This window comes from Lissotriton vulgaris, chromosome 12 (genome assembly GCF_964263255.1).
Source record: "Lissotriton vulgaris chromosome 12, aLisVul1.2, whole genome shotgun sequence".
NCBI lineage: Eukaryota > Metazoa > Chordata > Amphibia > Caudata > Salamandridae > Lissotriton > Lissotriton vulgaris.
This window is the reverse complement of record NC_141700.1, coordinates 666114207-666139660: the sequence shown is the minus strand read 5'-3', so window position 1 is coordinate 666139660 and position 25454 is coordinate 666114207. Positions and strand designations below refer to the sequence as shown.

Genomic DNA, 25454 nt, shown 5'->3' with positions numbered 1-25454 from the left:
GTGAAACCAGGATTGTAGTTTGCAAAAATGGGTTTGAAGAGGAGTGAGACTATGATGAAAAGTAAGTGGGCCTTAACTTTCAAGTAACTTTTTGTCTTCTGCACCGTTTCGGAAACCAGTTATGAGACAAGCCAGAAGACTGATTGTAGTTTTGAAAAGACATTTTAGAATTCTATTTCAAATTAATTTTAAGGTTTAGTGACTGCATCTTAAGATGTGCAAAGACCAGAACATCAGACGATCTAATGTAAATGTGGTGTAGCAGGCATGCTGAAACTGCAAAGCCCACACATGGGACTAGCACAGCTGTTGGATTGCTAAACAATGGTGTAGTTACTCTATAGTCACAAGAAAAAGTTATTTTCAACAAAAAGAACAGGGAGCACACTGCATGACATACCAGCACACAATTCACCCAGATGCCTTGTGGTAAATGCAGTGCATGATAATATTCATTTCAGTTGAAAGTCGTAAGTATCCACCATTGTTAGTGCAGCCAGTGCTAAGTATCTCTAGACACATGTTTCAGGATTGCTGTCTTTACTCAGTAAAGAGTAAGAAGTGACTTTTGGGAGTGCTGGCAATGCTGCTCACAGACTCCTTAGGCTTAGTACCAGTCCCAGAGCACAGGTGCATCCCGTAGCTCCTCAAATCAATAACTCCTCATGAAGCCAATCATAAAACGAGGAGGGTGCACACTACCAGGCATACCAATACACAATTACCCCAGATGCATTCTGGTAAATGGAGTGCATGATAATAGCCACTTCAGTTGAGAGTGTTTAGTATTGTGTATGCCCAGAGCCTTGTGCTAGTAGTCTGTGCGTATGTCGAGTTCATGTTTAGTTGGAAGGCTCAGAGTCTGAGTAAGCCAGAGTACTGAAGTCAGTGGGATCTTTTTTGCATACCCATTTTTTCATAGCCATGAATTGTCCCGGAATAAGGTGGAGAATGGAGGCCGCTTCCCCAGGCAGCAGAATAATTGTGTGTTCATTCCTGTGTTTGGAAGGTGGAGATCCAGACACTGAAGTGAGGAGGAGGTTGGAGGCGAGGCTACCTTTAAAAGGTCTGTGAGTTTTTGTTTCAAATTGCTGATTATTTCTTCCTGAACACTGCCATTTGGTTGGTGGTATGAATGAAGGATGATACTACAGTTTTGTTGCATTAGGTGAGGAAGTTTCAAGGTCAGGCTTACCCCTCTTCTCTTTCATTGCTGTTTCAGAGAGGCTGATTGCAGCCAGAAGCAAAATCCTCACACTTCGTTATGCCTATATTTCGGGTTGTCCAGTTTGGAGACGGACCTTGTGCTACCTGCTCTGAAAGCTGCACTCTGCTTAAGAGCTGTGCTTTGAGAGCAGCGTGTGAAGGACACTAGAAAGGAGAAACACCTCAAGTCGCTTTTCAAGTTTGAGACCATGGATCCATATACCCCCCCAAAAAACATGTGGGACCCAAACCATCCACTTGTTTCCAATTCCAAGTCATTGATGGCCAAGGAAGGGAATAATGTGCAGAGTACCCAATGGACTGCTGTGTGATCAGAGCCTGTGTCTGCCTGACAGCCAGTCTCCAACAAGAAAGAGGACGTTACCTGAAATCTGCACTTTATGCTAGAGGAGCAGATGGCCAGCCTATTGTCTAGAAGCCGGCCTGCATGCTGAGAAAGCGGAAAAGTGTGCCATGTTTGGCAAGAAGAGAGACAGGTCAGGAAGAGTAAAGAGCCTACAGCTGTCTGCATCGGCCAGATCATTGTTGCAGCTGACACTGCCAGCCAGATCGTATTTGCAACTGCCTGATTGGGCCCAACCCGGACTGCAACTGCTTGAATCTGCATGATCAGGACTGCAACTACCTGGTCGGTCCGATCGGGCTAGAACTGCCGATGTCATTTCAATGGGGGCTGCAACTGCTGTGTCTGCTTGATTGGAGCTTCAACTGCCAGCGTGGCCTGATCGGGCCGAAATTGTCCAGACATCAACCCAATAGGAGAGAGGGTGTGTTACCCGATCGGCGCCTCAGTTGTGTCGTATATTCCTCTTGTCCTCGTGCTATACTCAGCACGAGGGAACACTTCATGTTATGTTTTGGATTCTGATTCTAATGGCTCCGTTCGGTTCTAGCACTCTGGTCAACGAAAGTCAGTTGCCCGGAGTCCTTGAGTCGAGCGGCAGCACATACCTGTGGGTGTTGCATGTATTTCAATAAAGAAGACTTCAAACAATATTTCCTTCCTTCGGAGTCTCTTTACTACATTTGGCGAAGAGCGGGTCCCGAACCTCTTCAAAACAGTTGAGGCTCCAAATTACTTGGTAACTGTGCTGGCCTGATCAGAGCCCCAACTGCTGTCGCATGTGTGCTGACTCGATTGGGGCTACACCTGCTGTGGTAACTGCCCTGGTCTGGATGGGGCCTGTACCCGAGTCAGCCAAATAACCCAGTTGGGCCTAACTATTGGCCTGTACAGTAACTGGGTCCATAAGCACCAGGGCTGCTGCTCACTGCAGAACTGAGCGGGGAGACCATGTCTACGCAGAAGCCGGCCGCACTTGTCCTCTTCAGCAACCGCTGAGGTTTTCTTGGCTTCCGTGGGCCTCTGCCTGTTGGAGGATATTCATCCCACTGGATCCGCTCTGGAGGATTACGAGTGACTACATTTATCACCCACTAAACCACAAGGGAAAGCAAGCTTGACAAACGTGGACTGAGTGTGAATTTGTCTTGTGGGGTATTTTACACTGCACCGGAACCTGATTCATGCTACTTCCCTCCCTGCTGAGAGGCACAAGCAGTAAATGTCACCAAGGTCACTGCCATGGATACTGGATGGAAATGTGTGGTAATTAGTACTCTTGTGTTTTTAAGAAAAAAAAGTAATTTTTAATTTGACAAACACTAGACTGCGCATTGAAGTTACTGTGTCTGTTCAGATTCGAGTCCTGAGCTTGGGCGGCCTCCCTCAGAAACCTGCGACCTTCTGGCTGCTCTGAGTCAATAGCGTAAAGAGTTGTACTTGGCCCAGTATGGAGAGCCACAGTAGGTCGAAAGCGGGGACTATAGTGGCAAACTCCCTCAACCACAGTTGGAGCTCAACTATCTGTTCTATGCCCCACAAAGACTCAACTCAACCCCCAGCAAGGTCGGTCAATCCTCGTCTTTCAAGTAATGATATATTTGGAAGTTATTTAAAGCATGTCATCGAGGTGCATGGTTCATGATGCAAATATTATCCGTGGAGTTTTAATAATAGGCGCTGGCTATGACTCACTGCTATATTTGGTGTGTTCAGCTCTTCTTACGGAAGATGGTGATGTCATTGTTATTTGAACACAGCGTGGGAAGTTTTACAGTGTAGATATGAAGCCATTCCCCAGGTTTTAGAGCCACCTGTGGACCTGCCCGGGCCCGCCTCCATGTCGTCAGAGTAATTGTTGCCTGATATTCCCTCGTGCTGGGCCTTCCCTTGCTGAGGCGGTCTGGCAAGCATGCATTGGCGCAGTGTCATTGGCTGTGGTAACAGAGGGTGGTGTAGTCTTGACATTTCTGTAGTGCAAGACTCCCAGGCATGTCTGTGCTTGATGGCAGTTGTCAGATTGCTGGTGATTTTGGTGCTAACTTACCCTCCCGGATTCGGAAAGTAGTGCTAATGTAGTGAAACTGTACGAACACGTCTGACCGGATAACCTCTGTTACTGTAAGCAAATTGTCGTATGTAGTCATAGGATCGTGTGGGGTGCATTATTGAAGCAGATAAACTGTAACTCGGTATGACTTGCGTAAAGTCGCCTCAGTCGCTCCGGCACGTTTTCTCCCTGTTCCTGGAATGTTGAAGCGCTCCAAGAAGTCCGTCATCTAATTACACATTGTGTTTGCTCCTCCTGTGTATGAGTGAGTCAGGCGCGCGCTCCTCCGCCACTGAGATGTGCTTGTGTGACCCTTCCATCCACTCTAATGTGATCAGACTGGCGAGGCAGTGATGGCAAGAGGTGAGTGCGCTGGTGCACGGTGGGTGGTCTGTGGCATTATGTGGCTGGAAGAGCATGCTCTCTTCTGCTAATGTATACCCTTCCCAGTGGTATAGAATTAGAGAAAGGGGCATGATTTGTAGACGTTAGAATGACGAGACGTTTCAGGTAGAACTCGTTGCTAGCACAGTTCCTTCCTTGGCCTTTCTTCACTCTCGAGGTCCCAGATGTGCTCTGAGCTCCACTCGTGTGCAGTCGAATGGGTCTGCTCGATTCGGTGGTAAATGCTGCCCAGGACGAGTGTCACTTCCCGTCTATAGCTCTGCAGAACGAATGCAGATCTGTCATGAGAAAATGTACCGCGTTTTTTATTGTAATGTGGGCTGACGTGAGTGCCAGAGCTAAGCAGCTCTCACTTCAATGACTCTTGACGCGCTTTGAAGGAATGAACTCTGAGGCCTCTGATGTCTATTTTACCTTTTTTTTTTCCAAAACTACCTGATTCGCCCCTTTTCCCTTTGAAGCTAAACCTGAACTATCACAGTTTTGCCACCGTGAATTTTAGTCAAATGTCCTTAAAATGTATTTTTTCTCCGTCTTAGTTACTTATGTATGGTCTCTATCGTTGTTTTATAGTAATGTTTTGTTACGCACACGTGGAAGAGTAAAAGTTTTTGTCTTAAAGCTGATATGTGAATTTGGTGGGTGTTGCCTCATGGCCTGGACCAGTTGTAGGAACATTGCCCCAGGAGTGCAAGCGATAGTTTATGCCTGTTCCTATGCTCCTATGGCCAGCTTTGTTTAGTAAAGGCCTTGCAGTTGCTTATTCGACCTTTTCTGTAATACACACTGCACCAGTGAAAAGTTGTTTTCCATGCAATAGAAAGGTGTTCCTTAATTTCAGTGGTGTCTAGCCCCTTCAAATGAGGAAATGCCTTTGCCTATGTACTTAAGCCTTAATATGGCCTCATTGGAAGAGTTTAGGGAAAATTGCTATCCCAATGGGAAACTTTAATAATCTTTGAAGAGGTACATGTGTCCCCGTGGGCCTCTTAAATATTATAGATGCATTAACATGTTTTAGACAACCCTGTACCCCTTTAACACTGAATGCCTATCTCCATTTCCCTATTGGCCTGGACCATAAACCTGAGTCGCTGAAGGTTTTTAAGGTGTCTGTGTAACAAGGGCAGGGCTGCATGATAATCTTTTTTAAGTATATGGGTCTTTAGTAGTACATCACCACACACCAGGAATGCAATGCTGATTGATTGCTTAACCATCCAGAGAACTTGACACACTATTTATTTTTCAATCTTAACCTCAAAGTGTGTTTTGGGGGTTTTCATTGCTATACACTGTTGCTGTTCAATTTCCCCCAACTAACTCCCTAGCCAAGTAGAAACCTAATTTCATATATCTTGTGGCAGTGATTTCATGGGTTGTTGGCTGAGGAAAGTTTGGTCCTTTTTTTTACATGTAGTAAGGTCATTAATCCAGTATTTTACCTGGCATCAAGTTCTTTGAACTAGGCCAAGGCTCCCCTACATTTAACAACCAGCAGTGCCACTGCCACAAATCTTCTGGTGGGTTTGGGAATTGGTAAGACATATACTAAGAGGACTGCCTTAGGCGAACTCTTCAGGGTAGACACCATCATTATTAACAGTTTCTGATGGATACGTTTTACTGATGATTGCTCACCTTGTGAATATTCCCCAGACATCAGACTGGATCTGGCAAACTCAAAAGCAGTACTCCTGTGTGCCGGTAGAAGGCATTGTTCGGCTCTGCGTTGCCTATGTTCTGCTCCATAAGTGACAAACAGAGCAGCATGTAGGTGCCACCTATTCACGCCCACATCAGTTGCTTTATTTCTGCACCGTCTGACGTCGATCTGGAAGTCTACGTGTTTGGTCTTTGAGATTTTTCTAATCTTTTTCTTAAAGTTTTCAGTGTTCAAGGGAAATGTCCCCTCCTAAACCAACCCGTTTTAAGCTTTGCAGGGACTGTCACAAACGGTTTTTCTTTTTCAATCAAAATGGAGGGAGGTAAAAGTTGCGATCCATTTAGCTTCCAGGCTATGTATCCAAAACAATCAACTGGGGAGAATGGACCACTTGAAACTACGTAGCCAAGGTTTTTTACGTAGATGGCATGGCGGTATATCTTGATTCTCCGCCGTTTTACATTGCGTTAGTGCGTCATCATAGGGTTTTTAGGTCTCAACTACAGCATTGCTTTAGCAATGCTTGTTTGTCGAGATTATAGTAAGGCTTTCAAAAGTCTACCCAAACTGCGGATCGGGTACAGTTCATGTGAGCCAGGCGCGTGTACATCGCCAGCCACATCGCACACCATTCTGAGCCTCTGCATCTCTTCAAAGGAAGCCGCTCCCCCGCCCCCAGCTCCAAACCGATAGCTCGCTCTGCGTGGCATTTGCCTTGGACAACTCTCATTCCCCTGCGAGCATTTGGCTTTCACTTAGCACCAAATCAATGTCTCCCTCTGCGTGGCATTTGCTCTGGACAAAACACAGTTCAAAATATGAAAGCGCTCTTACCAGGCTCGCGTGCGTTGAATATAATGAGGAATGACAGCTGGCAGCAGACGTTCTCATCCCCACCACACGTCATAAAGTGTTCAGTGAAACAAGGAGATTTACACCACGCCCCTCGCTGCTTTTGTTTTTTTCCCCTTTGTGTGCAAATTTGCTTCATTGAGAAGGTTCTTCTTGCTGTGACCTCGCCCTCTTTATTCAGCCTTCGTTTCCTCCACACAACCTTTCAACTTCCGCTCGTAGTGCCCAGACAAAGCGTTGCCCCACGCACCCTCCTCTGGCTCTCTGCCCCTCCTCACCCTCCCACTGCCCTCATTCTGGCCTCCACGTTCGCACTGTTCTCTCGCTCTCTTAAATCCAGGCTAAAGCAGAGTTGCCTGGCCCAGATCCCCAGCCTTCTCGCTCCCAAGTGTTTGTTTTCCAGTGTGGAATGAGAGCATTGTCTGTAAGGCCTGAAGGTCTGAGAGGTAAAAGAAACACGCTGACCATCCCTACTGAACTGTTGCTTGCGTTCTTAAATCGGAAACTATTTAACGTTTCCCAGATTCTCTCTCCCAGCGACCCGATTTTCCTTCTTAGTTTTTTTATTAATTTAGTTTTAGAACTATACTCCTAATATCAGAAGCGTTAGTCTCTTTTTTCCCTCTTAAATCCTCCAGATATTCCCTTCATTGTGCAAAACGTTTTTGCTTCTAGCCTTTATTTGTTTTTTCAGATTGAGAGCACACTAGATTCACAAACAATGTTTTGTAAAAAACACGAAACAAACATTAACAAAGGCAAAACCAGACTTACTGGCTTTGTCAGTTGCCCTTTGCTTTTCCAGTGTTTTCGTTTATTTCTGCCTGCTTCCTCTCACCTTGCTGCCTTACCCCCATCTCCCAGCCTCTTACACCCTGTTCCCAGTTGTTCGCCACAGGCTCCTTCCTCAGCTCCCTGCTCCACCTCATGTTCCAAACTGGGTGCCTTGCTTTCCTCCCTGGTGCAGATCATTCTGCTGTTCCCCAACGCAAAGCCTTTTACTCTCCCTATACCATGCAATATCCCCCATATCTTTTTTTTCTCTAACCTTTAGTCTCCACTTAGACTATAAACTACCACTCCTAAATGTTATTCTCCTCCAAAATACATGCCTTGTGCTTTCTTCCCCTAATATGTTCGGGTCTCACCCACCCCTTGCCTCTTGTTTACCTCACTGACCCTAATGGCCCATGTGCTTAGTCCGTTATGCTATAGAGACCAAGCCTTCAACTGCCCCGGCGCCTACCTTGCTTATGCCACTACCCTCTCCTTTACCTCATGTGCTTAGGCCCCTAAGTAAACATTTGCGTGGCCTGCTTCTCTTCCAGGGGATACTCATCAATAGTCATAAGCACTGAATAGACCCCGGAGCAATAGCCAATAATATGCATGTGTATATCTATACTAATATAATAAAGAGAGAGCCCAAACCTTTGAGGCGGGTAATCTCAGGAACCACAGCACCAATCATAACACCCAATACAGCGTTGGAAGGGCAGTTGCAGCAGAAGGACATAGGCTATGCAGACGACCACCATATACTTTTAAAAGGTAAAAGAACCGTGCCAGCAAAGTAGTCCCTTGTGGGCGTGTCTGCGTTATACTGGGGGCGTGACAAACGCTGGGGGCGTGTGGTACGCCCTTCATGCCATGTCTCATATTGTGTGCTAATCCCCCCCCTGCTCCCTTTAAATACCCCTGCACCCCTAATCATAACCCACCCTTACTCCTTAAAATACCCCAACACCCTTAAACACTAACCTATCTTACCCTATAAATATACCCTGTACCCCAAAACCTAAATTCTAAAAATACCCCTGTACCCTAAAACCCAAACCCAGCCCTGAACCATAAAAATACCACTGTACCCCAAAACCACCCCTGAACCCTAAAATACCCCTGTACCCCAAAACCCAAATCTACCTCTGTACCCCAAAACCCAAACCTAGCCCTGAACCCTAAAAATAACCCTGTACCACAAAACCAAACCTACCCCATAACCCTTAAAATACCCCTGTACCCCAAAACCCAAACCTACTCCTGAACCCTAAAAATACCTCTGTACCCCTAAACCTAGCCCTGAACCCTAGAAATACCCCTGTACCCCAAAACCCAAACCCACCCCTGAACCCTAAAAATACCCCTATACCCCATAACCCTAAAAATACCCCTATACCCCAAAACCCAAACCTAGCCCTGAACCCTAAAAATACCCCTGTACCCCAAAACCCAAACCTAGCCCCATCCCTAAACCCTAAAACTACCCCTATCCCTAAACCCTAAAACTACCCCTGTACCCCATAAACCAAAACTATATCTGAACCCTTAAAATACCCAAAAACCCCAAAACATATACCTCGGTACCCCAAAACATATACCCCTATACCCATACTTACCTTATCCAAACATTTAAAAAACATGCTTTTACTATTCATGCATTTACAACGATTTTCGTTGTAAATGTATGCGTGGTAAAAGCATATAAAATGTAATGCCATGCGTTATAATGGCATTGCGGCGTTATGGTACTTTCGTAATGAAAGTATGCGGAGTGATGGTATGCGGAAAGAAAGTTGCGAATGAATGGGTGTTTACCCTCCCTGGTAAGTACATTGGTGGCACGGTGGCCCACATCTCCAGCAACATACTCATATTTTTTTAACCACCCATTTGAAAAATGTACAGGTCTCTCTCATTGATGGCCAGCACCGACATACACTTTTAGACACACCTCCCGCCACAAGTTCTAGAATTGCGAACTGTAGAGCTGGGGAGCTACGTTCGAATCTCGGCATCAGCGCAACATCCTGTGATTCCAGGCAAATTGCTTTGTCTCCCCGTGCCTACCACAAATGAATATGTTCTTCTGTAATGTAAATTGTGCTCATGCCATGTTGTTGAGTTCGCGCTATATAATATTGCAAGGAAAAATAAAGTAGGGAAACTCGAGTTCACACACTACTGAACGCGCACTCGTAAGTGCATCAGCAGTGCACTGTGAATCGGAGCGTTTAACAAGCCTGTCACAGATAAGAAATGCTATATAACTAACTTTCCGCAAATCCCCCAGCCTTGCCAGTTCCTTAGTCAGCAATACATTAGAACCTACAAGATCCTGGATGGATCACATTACCGGTTTCAAGAAATGCTTTACATGCAAAGCTTGCCGCCACGGGATAAACAAAACTCAGGTTTCACGCCCCTTTTCAGAAAAACCTTTTTTTATTAATAAAAGGTTAACATGCAAGACAGAATATGTTGTCTATGTCCTGCAATGCCCTTGTGGACTACAATATGTGGGAAGTACTCGCCCACCTGCCCACAAGCGGATTTTACAACATCTCAGGGCTATCTCGGGAAAGGATCAGGCATACCCCGTGGCCAGACACTTTGAAACCGCTCATAATAGTGACCCCAGTAGCCTCCAATATTTTTTAGTTGACTCAGTTTTGCCTCTCAAGAGAGGGGGTAATCGAGACGCAAAATTACGTCTCTTGGAAACCAGATTCATACTTGAGTTCAACACTAAGAGCCCAGCAGGTTTAAACAATAGCGAGGACCTTTACACCTGTCTCTAGCCAATATAATTCTGCGGTCCCTCATTTCTGTATGATCCACGATCTTATATTTGGCTTTATTTAGGGGTATCTGTAAAATTTCCCCCTTTGCTGGCTCTCGATTTGTCTTTATCGGACTCTGCTACCTGCTGTTAACTGTAGCATGTTTTTTAATATTTAGTATAAACACTTCTCACTCACAACAAATTTTGATCTGCAGTAACTATAAGAGGTTGATTTAACAGTGCATGCCCTTATTGTGTTTATCAAAATGTGCAGTTCCTCTGAATAAGCCCACTAGGGCGGAATCCTTGTTTTTCCATCTTTCTTTATGTGAAAACTTTATCTTTGTGATTACAGTGATAAATTAGGGTTCATAACATCGTAGACATTTACATATGAACAATGTTTGCGAATACTGATTTAATTGTGTATATATATGAAGTATATTATACGTATTGGATATGGACAAATTTTAGCCATGTGTATATATATGAAATTTATCTATTTATATAATTTTTTAAGGAGAATTATTTACCTCATGAATATATATTTATAATAATTTTTGTATACACACCGGAACCCGTTGGGCACTAAGCCCTTTATCCCATGTTGACCTAGCAGAGTATGTTTTCACTGTTGATGAAATGAAAAAAACGTGTCAAAGTGATGAAAAAAATGTGGAAAAAAATGTGAAAAAAATGTGAACTGCACAGCTGTTTGGAATTAGGCACTAGCACTTTAAAAACCCTTGTTTGTGTCCATGACACGCTATGTGATCAAGCCTCTCTCGAGGTGAAACGCGTCATGGTGGATTGCAGGCTGTAACTTTTTGCACGAAATAAAATGCACTGAAGGAAACTGCAGCTACTTGGTGGTCTCGCTCCTTTCGTCGTTCTGCGTGGGAGGCTGATGGTGAATACGACGATTTTCTGGATATATATATATATATATATATATATATATATATATATCCTCACATCAAAGAGACTTCAAGAGCTTCAAGAGACACTGCGGGTTCATTTGCATGTGATTTATTCAAGATTTTCGTTGTAACTAGTTTCGGTCAGTGCCTTTCTCAAAAGCCGTCCTCCTTACACTGTGTGGGCCCCATCTTTGACATTCATTTTAAGCTCCTCCTTGTCATGTGGTGGAAGGCTCACCTGGAGCAGATTACTGGAGCTCTTCTGTTCCAGGACGATGGGTTACACTTGTTAAAATGCCCTGTGGCACCTTGTAAAGTCCTTTCCCCCCAGCCACTGCTCCAGACGTTGCACAGCATGTATGGGCACAACACAGCAACAGCGTCATTCCGTGCTGTTCGCTCCCCGATGTCACTAGCTGCTAGATGGTGTTCTGAGGCTTTGCGATTGCAAGTCTTGTGCTTGTCACATTTGAATTTTGTTTGTTTATATTTATAAATAAATATCATCCAGACTCCCTCTTACTCAAGAAAGAGAGTGACACAGCTCCGGGGTAGTAAGAACAGATTTATTGATTGTCTTGCGCTGGCAATAATGTCCCTGAAACGCTGGGCAGACGCGTTTCAGCCATCCATTGGCCTCATCAGTGTCCGTCTCAGCTGCCTTCTCGCTTTTTCCGGGAGTCCGTTATGGTGATGTTTAAACCTGTGACCACTCTGGATCATGTGATAACTGGCCCCACCTTTGCCTCACATTTATGAGACATCTTGCGCTCTCCTACAGTCCCGCTGCATGCTGGACGTTGAAGTCCTTCGTTAGAGCCCATTCAGTGAAAGGATTTCTAAAACACCAAGTGGTGCTTCCAAAATAGTTTTGGACGATGATTTCTCGCCACTGCAGCCGGATTTGAGGGTAAATCTGTTCTTTGTCACCCTTGTCATACTAAATGTAGTGTCCTGTCTTACTCGAGTTAGTTGCTTGCCCCGGAACCATGATATTGTTCAATTAAACCACAGTGGGGTGTGCTTCATCACATCACGACATCCCAGCTGTATCACCTTCCCACAAAAGGGGAGGCAAGCAACTCACTCGAGTATGACAGGACACTACATTTATCATGAGGCTTTGTGCTGGGACACGCCCACTGAGGCGGGAGATAAATCTTTGTGTAGCTGCCTGAAAATGTTTGCCTGGGTGTATCTGAGTCAGTGCCTCTGAAGAAGTTGAAAACGAAACGCGTCAGGCTGACTTTCTGACAATGCTGCTGTATTTGCATCCATTTCGCAGGCTGCTTTCTACATAGAATAAAAGCAACATTTCTCACCTTGCTCGTTAGCTTCTCTACTTTGCAGGCAAACTTGTGTTTGGATTATATATATATATATATATATATATATATATATATATATATATATATATATATATATATATATATATATATATATATATATATATATATATATATATATATATATATATATATATATATATATATATATATATATATATATATATATATATATATATATATATATATATATATATATATATTTATTATTAAATGAAATTTGTAGAGCGCACTGACACCATGGGTTTCCTGGCGCTATGGGACATCAAATTCCGGGACTGAGGTAAAGTGCAGGGTTAGCAGGGTGAGGGAAAAAGAAAAGTTTTAAGCAACTTCCTAAAATGAAGGAGGGAGCTGCTTGATTTGATGTTCAAGGGAAGGGAGTTCCAGAGTTTCGGCGCCAAAAAGGCAAATCTTCGTCCACCGAATTTGTTAGTTCTGGTTTTGGGTGTAAATGTATGGCGATTTATATAGCGCACGTATCACCCGAAGGCATCAAGGCGCTTGCCTTGGGAACCCGTCCTGGTATTCCCCTGTGAGATAACCCCAGCAGGGTATCCACAAGGTGAAAGCCAGGCATCCCGCCGCGAGGGGCTGTAGTGGAGATTAAGCAAGCTATTGCCCAGAGTCGCAGAGTGTGAACCCGTGAGTCGAGTAGGCACCGGAACGAGAATTATCGAGTCTGTGGAATTTTTGAGCCCAAGACCCGCCGAGGCGGGGAATTGAACCCTGGTCCAGGACTGATCTCAGCTTCCGAGTCTGCCGCCTCTAACCCCTGAGCCACACTTCTAAGTGATTTTAGATAGGTGGAGCGGAGGTTGCGGTTTGGACAGTAGGGAGTGATAAGGGAACTCAGGAAGACAGGGCTGGGGCAGTTGAGGGCTTTGTACGTGAGACAGCCCAACTTGAAGGCCACCCTTTGTTCAATTGGTAACCAGTGAAGTTTGTACATCATGGGTTTGGCAGATTGCCATTTAGGAGATTTAAAGGTGATCCGGGCTGCCTGGTTTTGGACCACCTGAAGGCGGTGAAGGAGAGTTTTTGGAAGTCCGTGATAAATGGAGTTGGAAAAGTCCAAACGGGAGAGCACAAGAGACATGATAACCTGGGTCAGAGCAGGTGTGGGAAGCAGATGGCTGACCTTCCGGATTTTTCTGAGCTGGAAGGAGCAGGATGAGATCACGGAGCTGATATGAGGACGGAGGGAGAGTTCGGCGTCAATAATTACGCCGAGGCTTTTTACAGAGGTGGAAGGGGTCGGCGGAGAGCCCAGTTCGGAAGGCCAGAACTGGGTTCCCCAGGAAGAAAAGCTGGAGCCCGGGAGGAGGAGCTCGGTTTTCCCGGGGTTTAGCTTCAATTGGTTGGAATTCATCCAATCTTGGATATGAAGCATGACGGAGTGAAAATTGTCTATTGCATTGGGATAATTGAGTGGAAAAATAATCTGCAAATCGTCGGCATAGTTAAAAACTGTAATGTCCCAGTTACGGAGTGAATGGAGTAGGGGCCGGAGGTACAGATTGAACAGGAGGGGTAACAGGGAGGAGCCCTGGGGGACTCCACAGGTTGTGGGGGTCTTGGGAGCTGTGTAGGGGCCCAGGCCGACGGCTTGGGATCTGTCAGACAGAAAAGACCGGATCCAGTTGAGGGCGGAATCCTGAATGCCAGCCTGTTCGACACGGTTGAGCAAGATGTTATGGTCAACCGTGTCGAATGCGGCCGAGAGATCCAGGAGAACGAGAGCCTGGGGGGTTCCTGAGTCGGCATTTCTCCTCAGTGTGTCGAGGACAGCTAGGATGACGGCTTCAGTAGAGAACGAAGGCCTGAAGCCGGCCTGATTAGGCTCCAGATAACAAGAGGACTCAATGAAATTGGAAAGGCATCTGGTGACATGTGCTTCGAGGAGTTTAGAAAAGTAAGGCAGAAGCGATATGGGGCGATAATTGGAGAGTGCCGCTGGGTTCGCGCCTGGTTTTTTTAATAGCGGGACAAGGATGGCTTCTTTGAAGGATCTCGGGACAGTGCCTGTGCTGAGTGAGCTGTTCAAGGGAGGTAGTATGTATTCAGGTAAGGAGTGACATACTCTACGCAGGACTGAAGGTGGGCAGCCATCATTTGGGGAATCTGATTTTAACCGGGATGCAAGCTGTACTAGGGAGATCGGATTGATGGGGGGGAATTCGGTGAAAACCGAAGGGTTATTGGAGGAAGATTCCAGGGGGGCGATCTGAGGGATGGTGGAGATCGATGCCTTAATTTTATTGATTTTTTCGACTAAGAAAAGGTTGAGGGCGTCGCAGGTTTCTTGGGTGGGAGTCTGGCCTGGGAGGGTTTGGTCGTCAGATGTCAGTTCATTCATAATTTTAACCACATCCCTGCTACAGGAACTTTCCTGCTGTGCTGCTTGTTTATGAACAGGGTGTGGTTGTGACTGAACCATTCCGTCATCAGCACAGCTCAACCGTGACTGATGACGGAATGGTTCCGTCACCAGCATCAAAGGGGTTAAAAATTTCTTTGGATTTGTTGTCGGAGGAGGAGATTCTGTCCTAGAAGTGGCTAGATTTGGCAGAAACTATGGCAATTTTATAGTCTCTGCGAGCTGAGATATATTGTCATCTAGCTGTTTCGGAGTAGTTACGTCTCCATGCCCTTTCTGATTGACGTACCTTCAATTTCAGTTTTTTGAGGTCATCCGAGAACCATCTGTGGGAGTTTTGATGTCTGGTTGTGGGAAATTTGGTGAGGGGGGCGAATTTGTCACTGGCTGACTGCAGCCAGAGGGAGATGTAATTTTCTAGTTTATCCATGTTAGTGGATGGGATAGGGGCAGGACTAGTGTCTGATAGGTTCGCGAGAAATCCTTCAGCGTCATAGGCGTTCCATTTGCGAGATAGACCTCTGGCCATCAGTGGGATGGGGGGTTTGCCACTGATCGTGAGAGTGGTGTCTATTAAATGGTGGTCTGACCAAGTACAGGGTGAAACGGAGGGGGGAGATAGAGTAAGGTTTTGGGTCCATATTTGGTCTAGAATATGGCCCTTGATGTGTGTGGGCAAAGTAATTTGTTGGGACAGATTGAGACTAGTGAGGGCCTCAAAGGCCTCCGAGGCATAGGGCCCGGCATTGGTGTCATTGAACCAGTAATTTAAATCGCCAAATAGTGCGAAACTAGGATGGGAGGAGATTAATCAGCTGATCAGACAAAGTGGCCGCGAAAGTTGGCATCGGTTGAGGGGGGCGGTAAAGAAGAAGGAAAATTAAGGCCCCGCTATCCATGTTTAAGCTGAAGATGAGATTGTCGACTCCCAGGAGGGAGATGGATGAAGTGGAAGTGGAGTTCAGGTGTTTGGAAATTAAGCCGCTACCCCACCCCCCGGGCGGTTTCCTGGCCGATCGGCGCGGAGGATGTAATAGTCTGGGGGGAGGGCTGCCAGAATGTCAGGGAGTGAGTCCACTGTCAACCAAGTTTCAGTAAGCAGGACGACGTCGGGTTTTTCCTTAGAAAGAAGGATGAAGATGTCGGCGTGATGTTTTACTAAGGATCGAGTATTTAAATAGAGGACTCTGATGGTGGTGTTGCTCTGAGTAGGCTGACTAGGAGATGCGACCAAATTGGTGAGATGCCGATCTGGTTGGGAAATGTCGGCCGTGAGGATGCTTCTGATGGTGGAAGGGGAGGGTGTGAGGTTGGGAGACTAAGTCCCGCAGGGAAGTGGTCGAATATGTGATGATATGACCAGCCTGGCTTGCCCCTGGGCCCGGTCTGGCGCGGACGGACGCAGACGGGCTTGCCTTAGGCGCGCCTGCTGTGCTCGTCCGCTGCGCTTCCTGAAATGGCACATTTTTATGGGTGTTGGAAAACGGCGAAGGGAGGGCGTGGCCTAAAAAGGGGTGTGGCCAGCGATCTCGCCAGTGATGGCGGCAGTGTGTTTTCCTTTCCCCAGAGTCCCGTGACAGCGCTCGGTCCGCTGAAAACAGGATAGTGTGGCCCCAAGAGGAGCAGGTGGTGCAGCAAGTAAAAGGTAAAACAGTTTTTAAAAATAGGTGCAGAGATTCGCATAAATATATATATATATATACACACACACTCTCGTGTGGAGCGAAACGCGTCATCCTTACTTCAATAAACCGTCTTCCCTGCTTTCCATTCTTGGATTCCTGGCATTCTTTGTGGCTATTTCATCTTGCTGGGCGTGAGGCTTCTGAGGTCTTGACATGTTTGGTTCCGCCATCATCGGACGGGACTAGGACTGCTTATATATGTTTATATTTTTATGTATATATATATATCGTAGTGTCCGCCGGAATGACGTTGCAGTGTCTTCATAGATGCCACCCCTGCGCTGCCGTAGTGTGCTTTTTTTCCGTGCCAGACTTGGGCAGAGAGAGCTTGCCTCTTAGTCATTTTTTGACTAAACTTTTTCAACCTCTGTTGACATCTTTTAATAAGTCTTCTACACCTGGTGCGCAAAGAATGTCCCATAGTCAGACCGGCTTCAAGCCTTGTGACTCCTGTCACAAACTGATGTCAGTGACTGGTCCACACCTCGTGTGCCTTTGCTGCCTGGAGTTCGACCGCAACCAGAAGTCATGCTCCGACTGTCGGGACATGAACCTGAAGTTTTTGCGGGAGCGGTCCCAAAAGCTTTTGGAGGCCCGGTAGTCTGCTCTATGTCGTTCCCAGTCTTGCTCTAGGCGAACGTCTCGAGACCAGTCTTGGAGCCATCACACCCGTCCAAGTGTTCTCACTCATTGGGTAAGTCGAAGTATAAGAAGAAGGTGAAGAAGTACGTTCGCTCTTCGCCTTCTGCCCATCGGTTGGCTGATGCGACATGCGATCCGAAGCGTCGTCGTTCGAAGGCGCTGTCTCCGGCACCTGATTCAGGGATAACTCTGTGCCCTCCAGCCCCTATTTCCGGACTGAGAGCGCCCCCTGCCCAGCTTTATTCATTCTACGTAGCCCTCCACCGTGCGTTTGGGCAGCCCGACTCCGCGGGCGCGCCTTCGGGCCCCACAGAGCCTGTTGGGGGCCCTTGGCCTTCGATGCCAGCAGCTCTGCCCCCGGCACTGGAGGGCCCCAGTGGATCCAGGCCTGGATCTGGATCGATGCCAGTCGACCTGGCTCAACCTTCCCCTGCGCTGATACCGGCCAATGCTGTCCCCATCCATGAGATGGACCCGGATGAGGTTGAATCGGACGCCTTAGGGTACTTTTGTTCCCCTCTTTATCCCAGGTGTTCCATACTGCCCTAAGGGTGGTGGTGAGGACTAGGAGGGATAGCTGAACCCTTTGATGACCAATACAAAGGGGGACCCCAGTAGACAGTTGATAGGCAGGTGGAGCAGGGGAACATTAGTAGAGCCAACACTAACAAAAATCACCTGTCTATTTAAGGATACAACCGGCCCAAAGGAAGGGTCCCAATATTATACATCACTAACTGGGGCTGACCCAAACATATTTTCATGCCGAATAATCACAAAATTGATTAACAAAATTATTTTTATTTTTATTGTCATAGTGTCAAAACCTAGTTAACAAGCTTTAGCAGTGCATAAATAAATACAGAAGAATCATCAGTAATAATATACAATGTCCCACACATCATTCTTACTAGCATTCACTCATACAGGCAAACATTCGTTCTACAGAACAAACAATGTCCTGAAACATCACACATCATTCAAGGTGGTAAAACTGCCAACTGATATTGAGATGGAAAATTTCTCGTGAATCATCCCAATGGTAAGTGGGGACAAGGTCCAGAAACACGGAGGAGTTCAAACGCCTACGCGCGTTTCGGTGTACAGCCCAGGACTGGGTCGCACCTTCATCAGGGTGAAAACGGATAGGTAGCGTGGGGGACACAAACACACCTGAAAGATAAGGATATTCACTAGGGTTCTCTTTATAAGGTCAGGAATGAAAAATCTGCGATCCACATTGTTTCATGGGGATCGGTAATAGATCAGGTCCGGTGGTCATATACGCTGCCAGAAGCCTCAATGGGAAATAATGCAGAGAGTGAGTCTCTCGATGTCGCTGGTGCAGGCGTCAGCAGTTCCGATAGCTTTTAGACGTCCGTCCGGAAAATAATTTTCTATGGCATTCCACGGGGCAGGAAACCCTCCAGCCGTCGAGACCAGCTGGAAGAACCGGACTGAAGAGAGTAACTGGGTGATGCCAGTGGTTTGGATAGCTCCCCAGACCTTGGCATGCTTTCTCCCCCTACTGTAGCTACGGAGGAGGGAGTGTCCAATGGAGTAGTGGTGCGTAGGGCAGCTGAGGCCTTGGGCTAATCTCCTGACTGAGGTGCTTCAGTCAGCGGCAACTTCCTCTGAACCCCTCTTGACCTTTAATGAAGCCCTCACTGACGTCCTTCTGGGCACTTGGTCCAAGCCCAGCACCGGGGCTCATCCAAGGACTCATTCCCTTCCGCACCCCCGGGCAGGGAATCCAAGAAGCTGGATCAGCTTGGAAAGCCCGTGTCCTCTTCCTCCAGCTTAGCACTGTGTCTGTGAATACCCCATGCTTATTGGACCGATTCTCCCATGCCATCTGGGATACGTTTACGCAGGTGCTGACTCCGTGCCCGGAGGAGGCCCGGGCTATTCTCTCTCAGGCACTGTCAGATGGGAGAGACACAGCAAAATTCACAATTCCCTGTGGACTGGATACTGCAGACTCACTGGGCAGAACGATTGCCACGTCTGTAGCCCTTCAGCTCTACGCCTGGTTGAGGACATTTGGTTTTCCGGGGGATGTTTGGTCAACTCTGCTGGACATGCCCTTCGATGGCTGTCGCATTTTTGGTGACAAGGCAGACTCGTCGCTAGAGGGTTTTAAGGATTTTCGGGCTACGGCCAGATCCTTGGGGTTCACTGCGTCCTCCCATCCCCCACAGGCTGCCTTTCGCCCCTCACGTGGCCACGGAAGGGGCCGCGCATCCTACTCAGCACGTGCATGGCCGCTGATGTGGGACCCAGCGGTGCGGTTCTGGGAACCAGCACGCGGGTCAATACACCCACCTCCCCACCCCTCAACCCCCACCCACTGCTGCAGCCTCTAAACCCAACTAGTCTAACCTTTCAGCCCCATCAACGGCCAGTGGGTGGCAGGATTCATCATCACCTCCCCCACTGGCAATCCATCACGTCAGATAGGTGGGTTTTCCAGATAGTCCCAAGGGCCTTCTCCCTCCCCTTCAAGAGTACCCCTCCCACCATGCCACCCTCTTTAGATCGAATGTCGGAGGATCATTTGGCACTTCTCCGGCAGGAAGTCTCAGCTCTCTTGGCCAAGGGAGCTGCCGAGAGGGTTCCTACGTCAGAAGTAGGTTGTGGTTGCTATTCCCGCTTCTTTCTGGTGCCCAAGAAGGTCAAAGGCCTGCGTCCTATCTTAGACCTCAGGGCCCTCAACCGCTTCCTCCAGAAGAAGTTCAAAAAGCTAACATTGGCCTGGTCCTATCTGCCCTTTACCCTGGAGACTGTATGGTGGTGCTGGACTTGCAGGATACCTATTTCAACATTCCTGTCCTGCCAGCCCACAGACTTTACCTACGGTTCATGGTAGGCCATGAGCATTTTCAGTTCACCGTGCTCCCCTTTGGCCTTACCAGTGCCCCTCAGTGTTTACGAAAGTGATGTCGGGGGTCGCAGCTCCTCTGCGCAGACTAGGGGTTCCAGTCTTCCCCTATCTTGACGACTGGCTGTTGAAGGCGGGCTCCCCCCAGGCTGTTGTCTCCCACCTCCAGACTATGTCAGACCTCCTACATTCGTTGGGGTTCACTATCAAAGTGCTGAAGTCACGCCTGACTCCCACTCAGACGCTCCTTTTAATCAGACCTGTTCTAGTCATAGTGCAGTTTCGGGCCTATCCTCCCGAGCAGCGAGTCCCGGATATTAGGGCTACGATAGATGTTTTAGCCTATATCCCGGTTTTCGGCGAGAATGACCCTGAGGCTGCTGGTCCTCCATGGCCTCCTGCATACTGCTGGTGGATAATGGCAGATGGCAAATGTGGGCTCTGCAGTGGGTCCTGAAGTTCCAGTGGGTACAGCCTCAGGGCAATCTTTCTGACTGCGTCCAGATCTTGGAGGGGACTGTGCAACAACTGCACTGGTGGCTAACAAACCAAGCTTGGATCTGAAGAAGATTCCTTTCCCTTCTTCAACCAGACCTCACAGTGGTGACAGATTAGTCACTCCTGAGATGGGGCGGCTATCTGGGAGAGGCAGACATCAGAGGCATCTCGTCTCCAGCAGAGTCCGGGCTCTATATCAACTTGCTGGAGCAACAGACAGTTTGCCTGGCCCTGATGGCATTCCTTCCCTCTCTAAGGGAAAGTGGTGCAGGTGTTAACAGACAACACCACCACCATGTGGTAATGCAACAAAGAAGGCGGCGTGGGTTTGTGGACCCTATGTCAAGAGGCTCTTTGTCTTTGGACATGGCTGGAACATAAGGGTATCACCCTGGTGGTTCAACACCTGGCAGGTTCTTTAAACACCAGGGCGGACAAACTCAGCCGCCAGTGCCTGGTGGATCACAAATGGCGTCTTCACTATGAGGTGGTGCAAGGTCTCTTTCAGCAGTGGGGAGAGCCATGGTTAGATATGTTTGCCACCGAAGAGAATGCGCAATGCCAGAAATTCTGTGCATTGGAATTTCGAAGGTAGCACTCGCTTTGACAACGCTTTTCGGCGTTGGTGGAACTGCAGCCTCCTGTACGCCATTTTGCCTGTACAACTTCTGCCCAGACTACTGAAGAAGATCAATTGCAACAGTGCCCAAGTCATTCTTGTGGCTCGGGACTGGGCACAAAGTGTGGTACCCAGAGCTCCTGAGCTTGCCTGTTGATCCTCCAGTCAGACTGCCTCTTCGGGAGAATCTTCTATCGCAGCAGCAGGGGAGGGTTCTTCACCGAACCTGTCCAGCCTCCACCTCCTTGCGTGGGTATTGGGCGGCGACAGTTGGCAACTTTTGAACTTCCTCCCGAAGTTTGTAACGTCATCTTGGCAGCCAGGCTCCCTCCACTAAGACTTTATATTCCTGTAGATGGGACAAGTTTATGGCGTGGTGCACAGCAAAGGCTGTGGATCCCCTTTCTGCCCCTCTTTCAGAGGACCTGTTGTATATACTTTCTTTGGCCCAGCAGGGCTCTGCCCTGGGCACTCTTAAGGGAAATCTTTCGGCTATCTCGGTCTTCCTTCGGCTTCTTGATCATCCAACTTTATTTAAGTCCCCTGGTGTGCAGAGATTCTTCAAGGGCATTACTCATCTCTATTCCCCTTCTCCTTTTGTAATGCCCCAGTAGGATTTGAATCTGGTCTTAGCCTACCTTATGTGTGCTCCCTTCAAGTCTCTTCACAACGGTCCTCTCAGGCTCCTCACTCTGAAAACAGATTTCCTTGTTGCTATCAACTCTGCTCGCAGAGTGAGTGAGCTTCAAGCCCTTTCTTCTAAGCCCCCTTTCTTCTCTGTGCACCTGGACAAAGTGATGCTTAGGACAAGGTCTTTGTTCCTTCCCAAAGTGGTAATGCCTTTTCACATTGGTCAACCCATTACTTTGCCCACCTACTCCCCACCTCCGCTCCCTTCCAAAGAGGACGAGAGACTCCACCGTCTGGACCCCAAGCGGGTGATATCTTTCTACCTTGATCCCAGGAAAGATTTCCGGGGGGACGATCAACTCTATGTTGGCTATGTGGGTACCAAGAAAGGTCGGGCCTTTCAAAAGCGGACCGTCTCTAGATGGGTTGTCCATTGTATACAAATCTGCTACGCTTTGGTGAAAAAGGACACTCCAGTGGGGCTCCGTGCTCATTCTACAAGAGCCACGGGGGCCACCACTGCTCTTGCTCGCCGAGTTCCACTCCCTTACATCTGTCAGGCAGCCACGTGGTCATCTTCTTCATGTTCACCAGGCATTACTGCCTGGATAGTCAGGTCCAGAGAGATGGCTATTATACCCGTTCTGTCCTCTAGGACTTTCTGGTATGAACTTAGTTTGCAATCCCTCTTGGGTCGGTATTTCTAGGGTATCTACTCTTAGGTAAGAAATCTATAACTAATGGTCTCTTTCAGATGAACAAGTTACTTACCTTCTGTTACAATGTATCTTTAAGAGACATATGTTAGTTATAGATTTCTTACCACTCCACCCATCCTCCCAATACTGACTTCTAGGGATAGGGACTCCCTTGCAGGTCCCTAGTTTTTAGCACATCAGTGGCCAGTGTCTTGCATGACTCTGCGCTTCTAGCGTGGAAAGTCGAGTCAAACTGATGTCAACACACAGGGGCGGCGTCTATGTAGACTCCGCAACGTCATCCTGGCGGACACGACGCCACCGATGGACATGGAGTTGACCGACCCCACCTACCGACATGCAGGGTTACTGCTAAGACAAATACTCTGGATCCAGTCTGACACCTGGGAGTTATTCTAAGGTAAGGAATCTCTAACTAACATGTCTTTTACAGACACATTGTTACTGAAAGTAAGTAACTTGTTCATTAATATATTTTGGATTTTTTTTTAAGAGTTTTGAGAAGTGTGTGATGCCGGATCCCTCCACGTCAACACCTGGTGTTGTGCTTCCATTGGCTAGTTGATAGAATATTTGGTGTATGTTCATGTTTAATTTAAATTATTTTAAAATAGGATCAATAGCTTCTTTTCTTACTGCTTGTTTTTTTTCAAAGTAAATTGATTGATTTGGAATATTTTCTGAAATTCTCTAATGTCTCCTTGATTTTCTTTTATATTTCAGGACCAGTTTGGAAAATCATGCAGTCGTCTGGCCACAGGTTTCGAGATGTTGAGCACCATCCCCTTCTTCCAGAAAATGACAATTATGATTCATCACCGCTGGAAGCGGATATGACGGAGAGGGTTTGGTTTATTCGAGATGGATGTGGCATGGTCTGTGCCGTAATGACTTGGATGCTGGTTCTATATGCAGACTTTGTTGTAACTGTTGTCATGTTGCTGCCATCCAAAGACTTTTGGTACTCTGTTATCAATGGGGTTATTTTTAACTGTTTGGGAGTTTTGGCCCTGGCATCACATATGAGGACTATGCTAACTGACCCAGTAAGTGCAAATTCATTATTTTTGCATGCTTTTATTAAACATGAATTAGGGAACAAGTTTTATATATTTAGGAGTGTTAAATGCATTGTCACAGAAACTGATAGTGTTGTAATCAAGAAATATTACTGATTACCTGCAAGCTATTTTGATTTTCTCATTGTGGGTAAACGTTGAATGTAGTTCCCTTCTTGCAAAATTCTTCAACATGTCTTGGTGGATCTGTGATCCCATTCCTTCCAGGGTTCACAGGTGGCACCACTGATTGGGGGATGTGAGGATACCTAGCTTCTGCCACTAAGCAACATAAGGCAACAAATCCCTTCCTCCACTAATGTAAATGCACCTCAAAAGGAGGGCTGTGCACTCTTGACCACTACACTCTAGTGAATCGATCACTGCACTCTCCTCCTAACTATCTTTGTCTTCTCTAAGAATGTTATCTTGCAGCTCTTGTGAAGAAAAGCATCCAGCTAGGGCTAGAGCAGCTACTCCGAGGCCTACTTACTTGCAGAAAGGTGGGAGCGGCTAATCAGGTGGCCCTCTGACACCCATCCCCTCTATTCACTGATTACCAGATGCTTCACTTGGCTTCTTTCCCATCCTTTAGCTGTCCTTTCTACTCCCTGGTTGAAGTTACAGTCAGTCTTCCATTGGTGTAAGATGTCATCCTTGTTCGTTAAACATGCACTCTCTTTAGTATTCCCTTTGCTCTGGCCTCATTTACAGGATGGGTCAAATGTCTCATTGATACCTTTGATGGCAATAAATATTGACAGCCCTATACTACTCGATATAATTCACTTTACATATTCCCTGATCTTAACGTTTCTTTTGTTCTGCAGTATTTTGTGCAGTTTGCATTCTGTTTTGCACTTTACATGATATTTGACATTTTGTTTGACATATTTGAAGAGTGTTACTGGGCATTCCTCTACATCTTCCTTTGGCTTGAGTTCTTTGTTATAAGCAAATGGTGATACATGTGATACTTGATCAGGAAGCTCATTAAATAAATAGTTTCCCTATATGTACAAATGTTTAAAGAAGTTGACACCTGTCTCAGATAAATGAGTATTTGAGATCCATCACAAATTGTTATTTTATTTCACTTGTCTGTAAAGGCGATAGCATAGAATGAACATTGATCTTCAGATTGTGGTGGATACACCATTGATGATTATTATGATATGAGTAGTTGGCAGAATCTGATTTTTATACAGAAACGTTGGTTCTGGGCATAAGGTATGTCTTGAGTGCTGTGAATTTGTATCTTCTGTTGTCCAGGAAAGTTGCTGCATTTTTAGAAAGCACTTGTTAAACCAGTAAACTGAAGCCTGCTCAGATTTTCGCTTTCAATGTTTACAGTTATCTTCTTGTTCTACGTCTTTGACAATGGGAAATAGTAAAAGACCCTCCTCCCCTTTCAGTTTGAAATGAGCAAAATATTCTTAGGAGGAGCAAATAATACATGATGTACCATAAAGTGAAGTTCATGCTACTAATATTTTGGGAGTAAATTGTCTTTAATATAGCACTTTGTTAGGTGGTCAACCAGTTTCTAGATGGTCCTGAATTTGACATAACAGAAAGATTAAGTGGTTGGTCTACCACACAGTTTTTATCAAATGGGAAACCAGAATTAGAACATGGGTCTGATTACATAAACATTTCATTGGCTTAAAAATGAAACACACTGATTTTGTACCATAAAACAGTAAATTAATTTTGTCTCAGACTTTGCTTTTATCTATCACATTTTAGATGTGGAGCAAATTATTAATTTCCATTTCTTTCCACGCAAACATAGTAAAATTGGTCAAATGAAGTGTGTTCAATTTTTTTAGCTGACTGCAAAAATTTGAAAAGAATATGAAATCAAACAACCCCTATCTGCAGCAGCCCATATTAGCATACCCATTAAACGTGGTGTAAATAGGTTTGCTCCATTTTTGCACTAGACAGTTTTGCCTGTGATCTTCTGGT

General features: G+C 46.4%; 1 protein-coding gene across 2 annotated transcripts in view; it reads left to right on the top strand.

Annotated features, from left to right (window-relative positions):
* The window catches only part of ZDHHC7 (zDHHC palmitoyltransferase 7), a 281602-nt gene that overhangs the window by 132342 nt on the left and 123806 nt on the right, over positions 1–25454 (top strand). Inside the window, exons 1-2 of one of the 2 annotated variants that reach the window (XM_086945851.1) lie at positions 3921–3983; positions 23149–23471. In XM_086945851.1, the coding sequence (XP_086801977.1) occupies positions 3974–3983; positions 23149–23471 (333 nt within the window). In that variant the 5' untranslated portion in view covers positions 3921–3973. Of the gene's footprint in view, positions 1–3920; positions 3984–23148; positions 23472–25454 lie in introns of those variants that run through there. The other variant, XM_086945852.1, reaches the window with a different exon arrangement.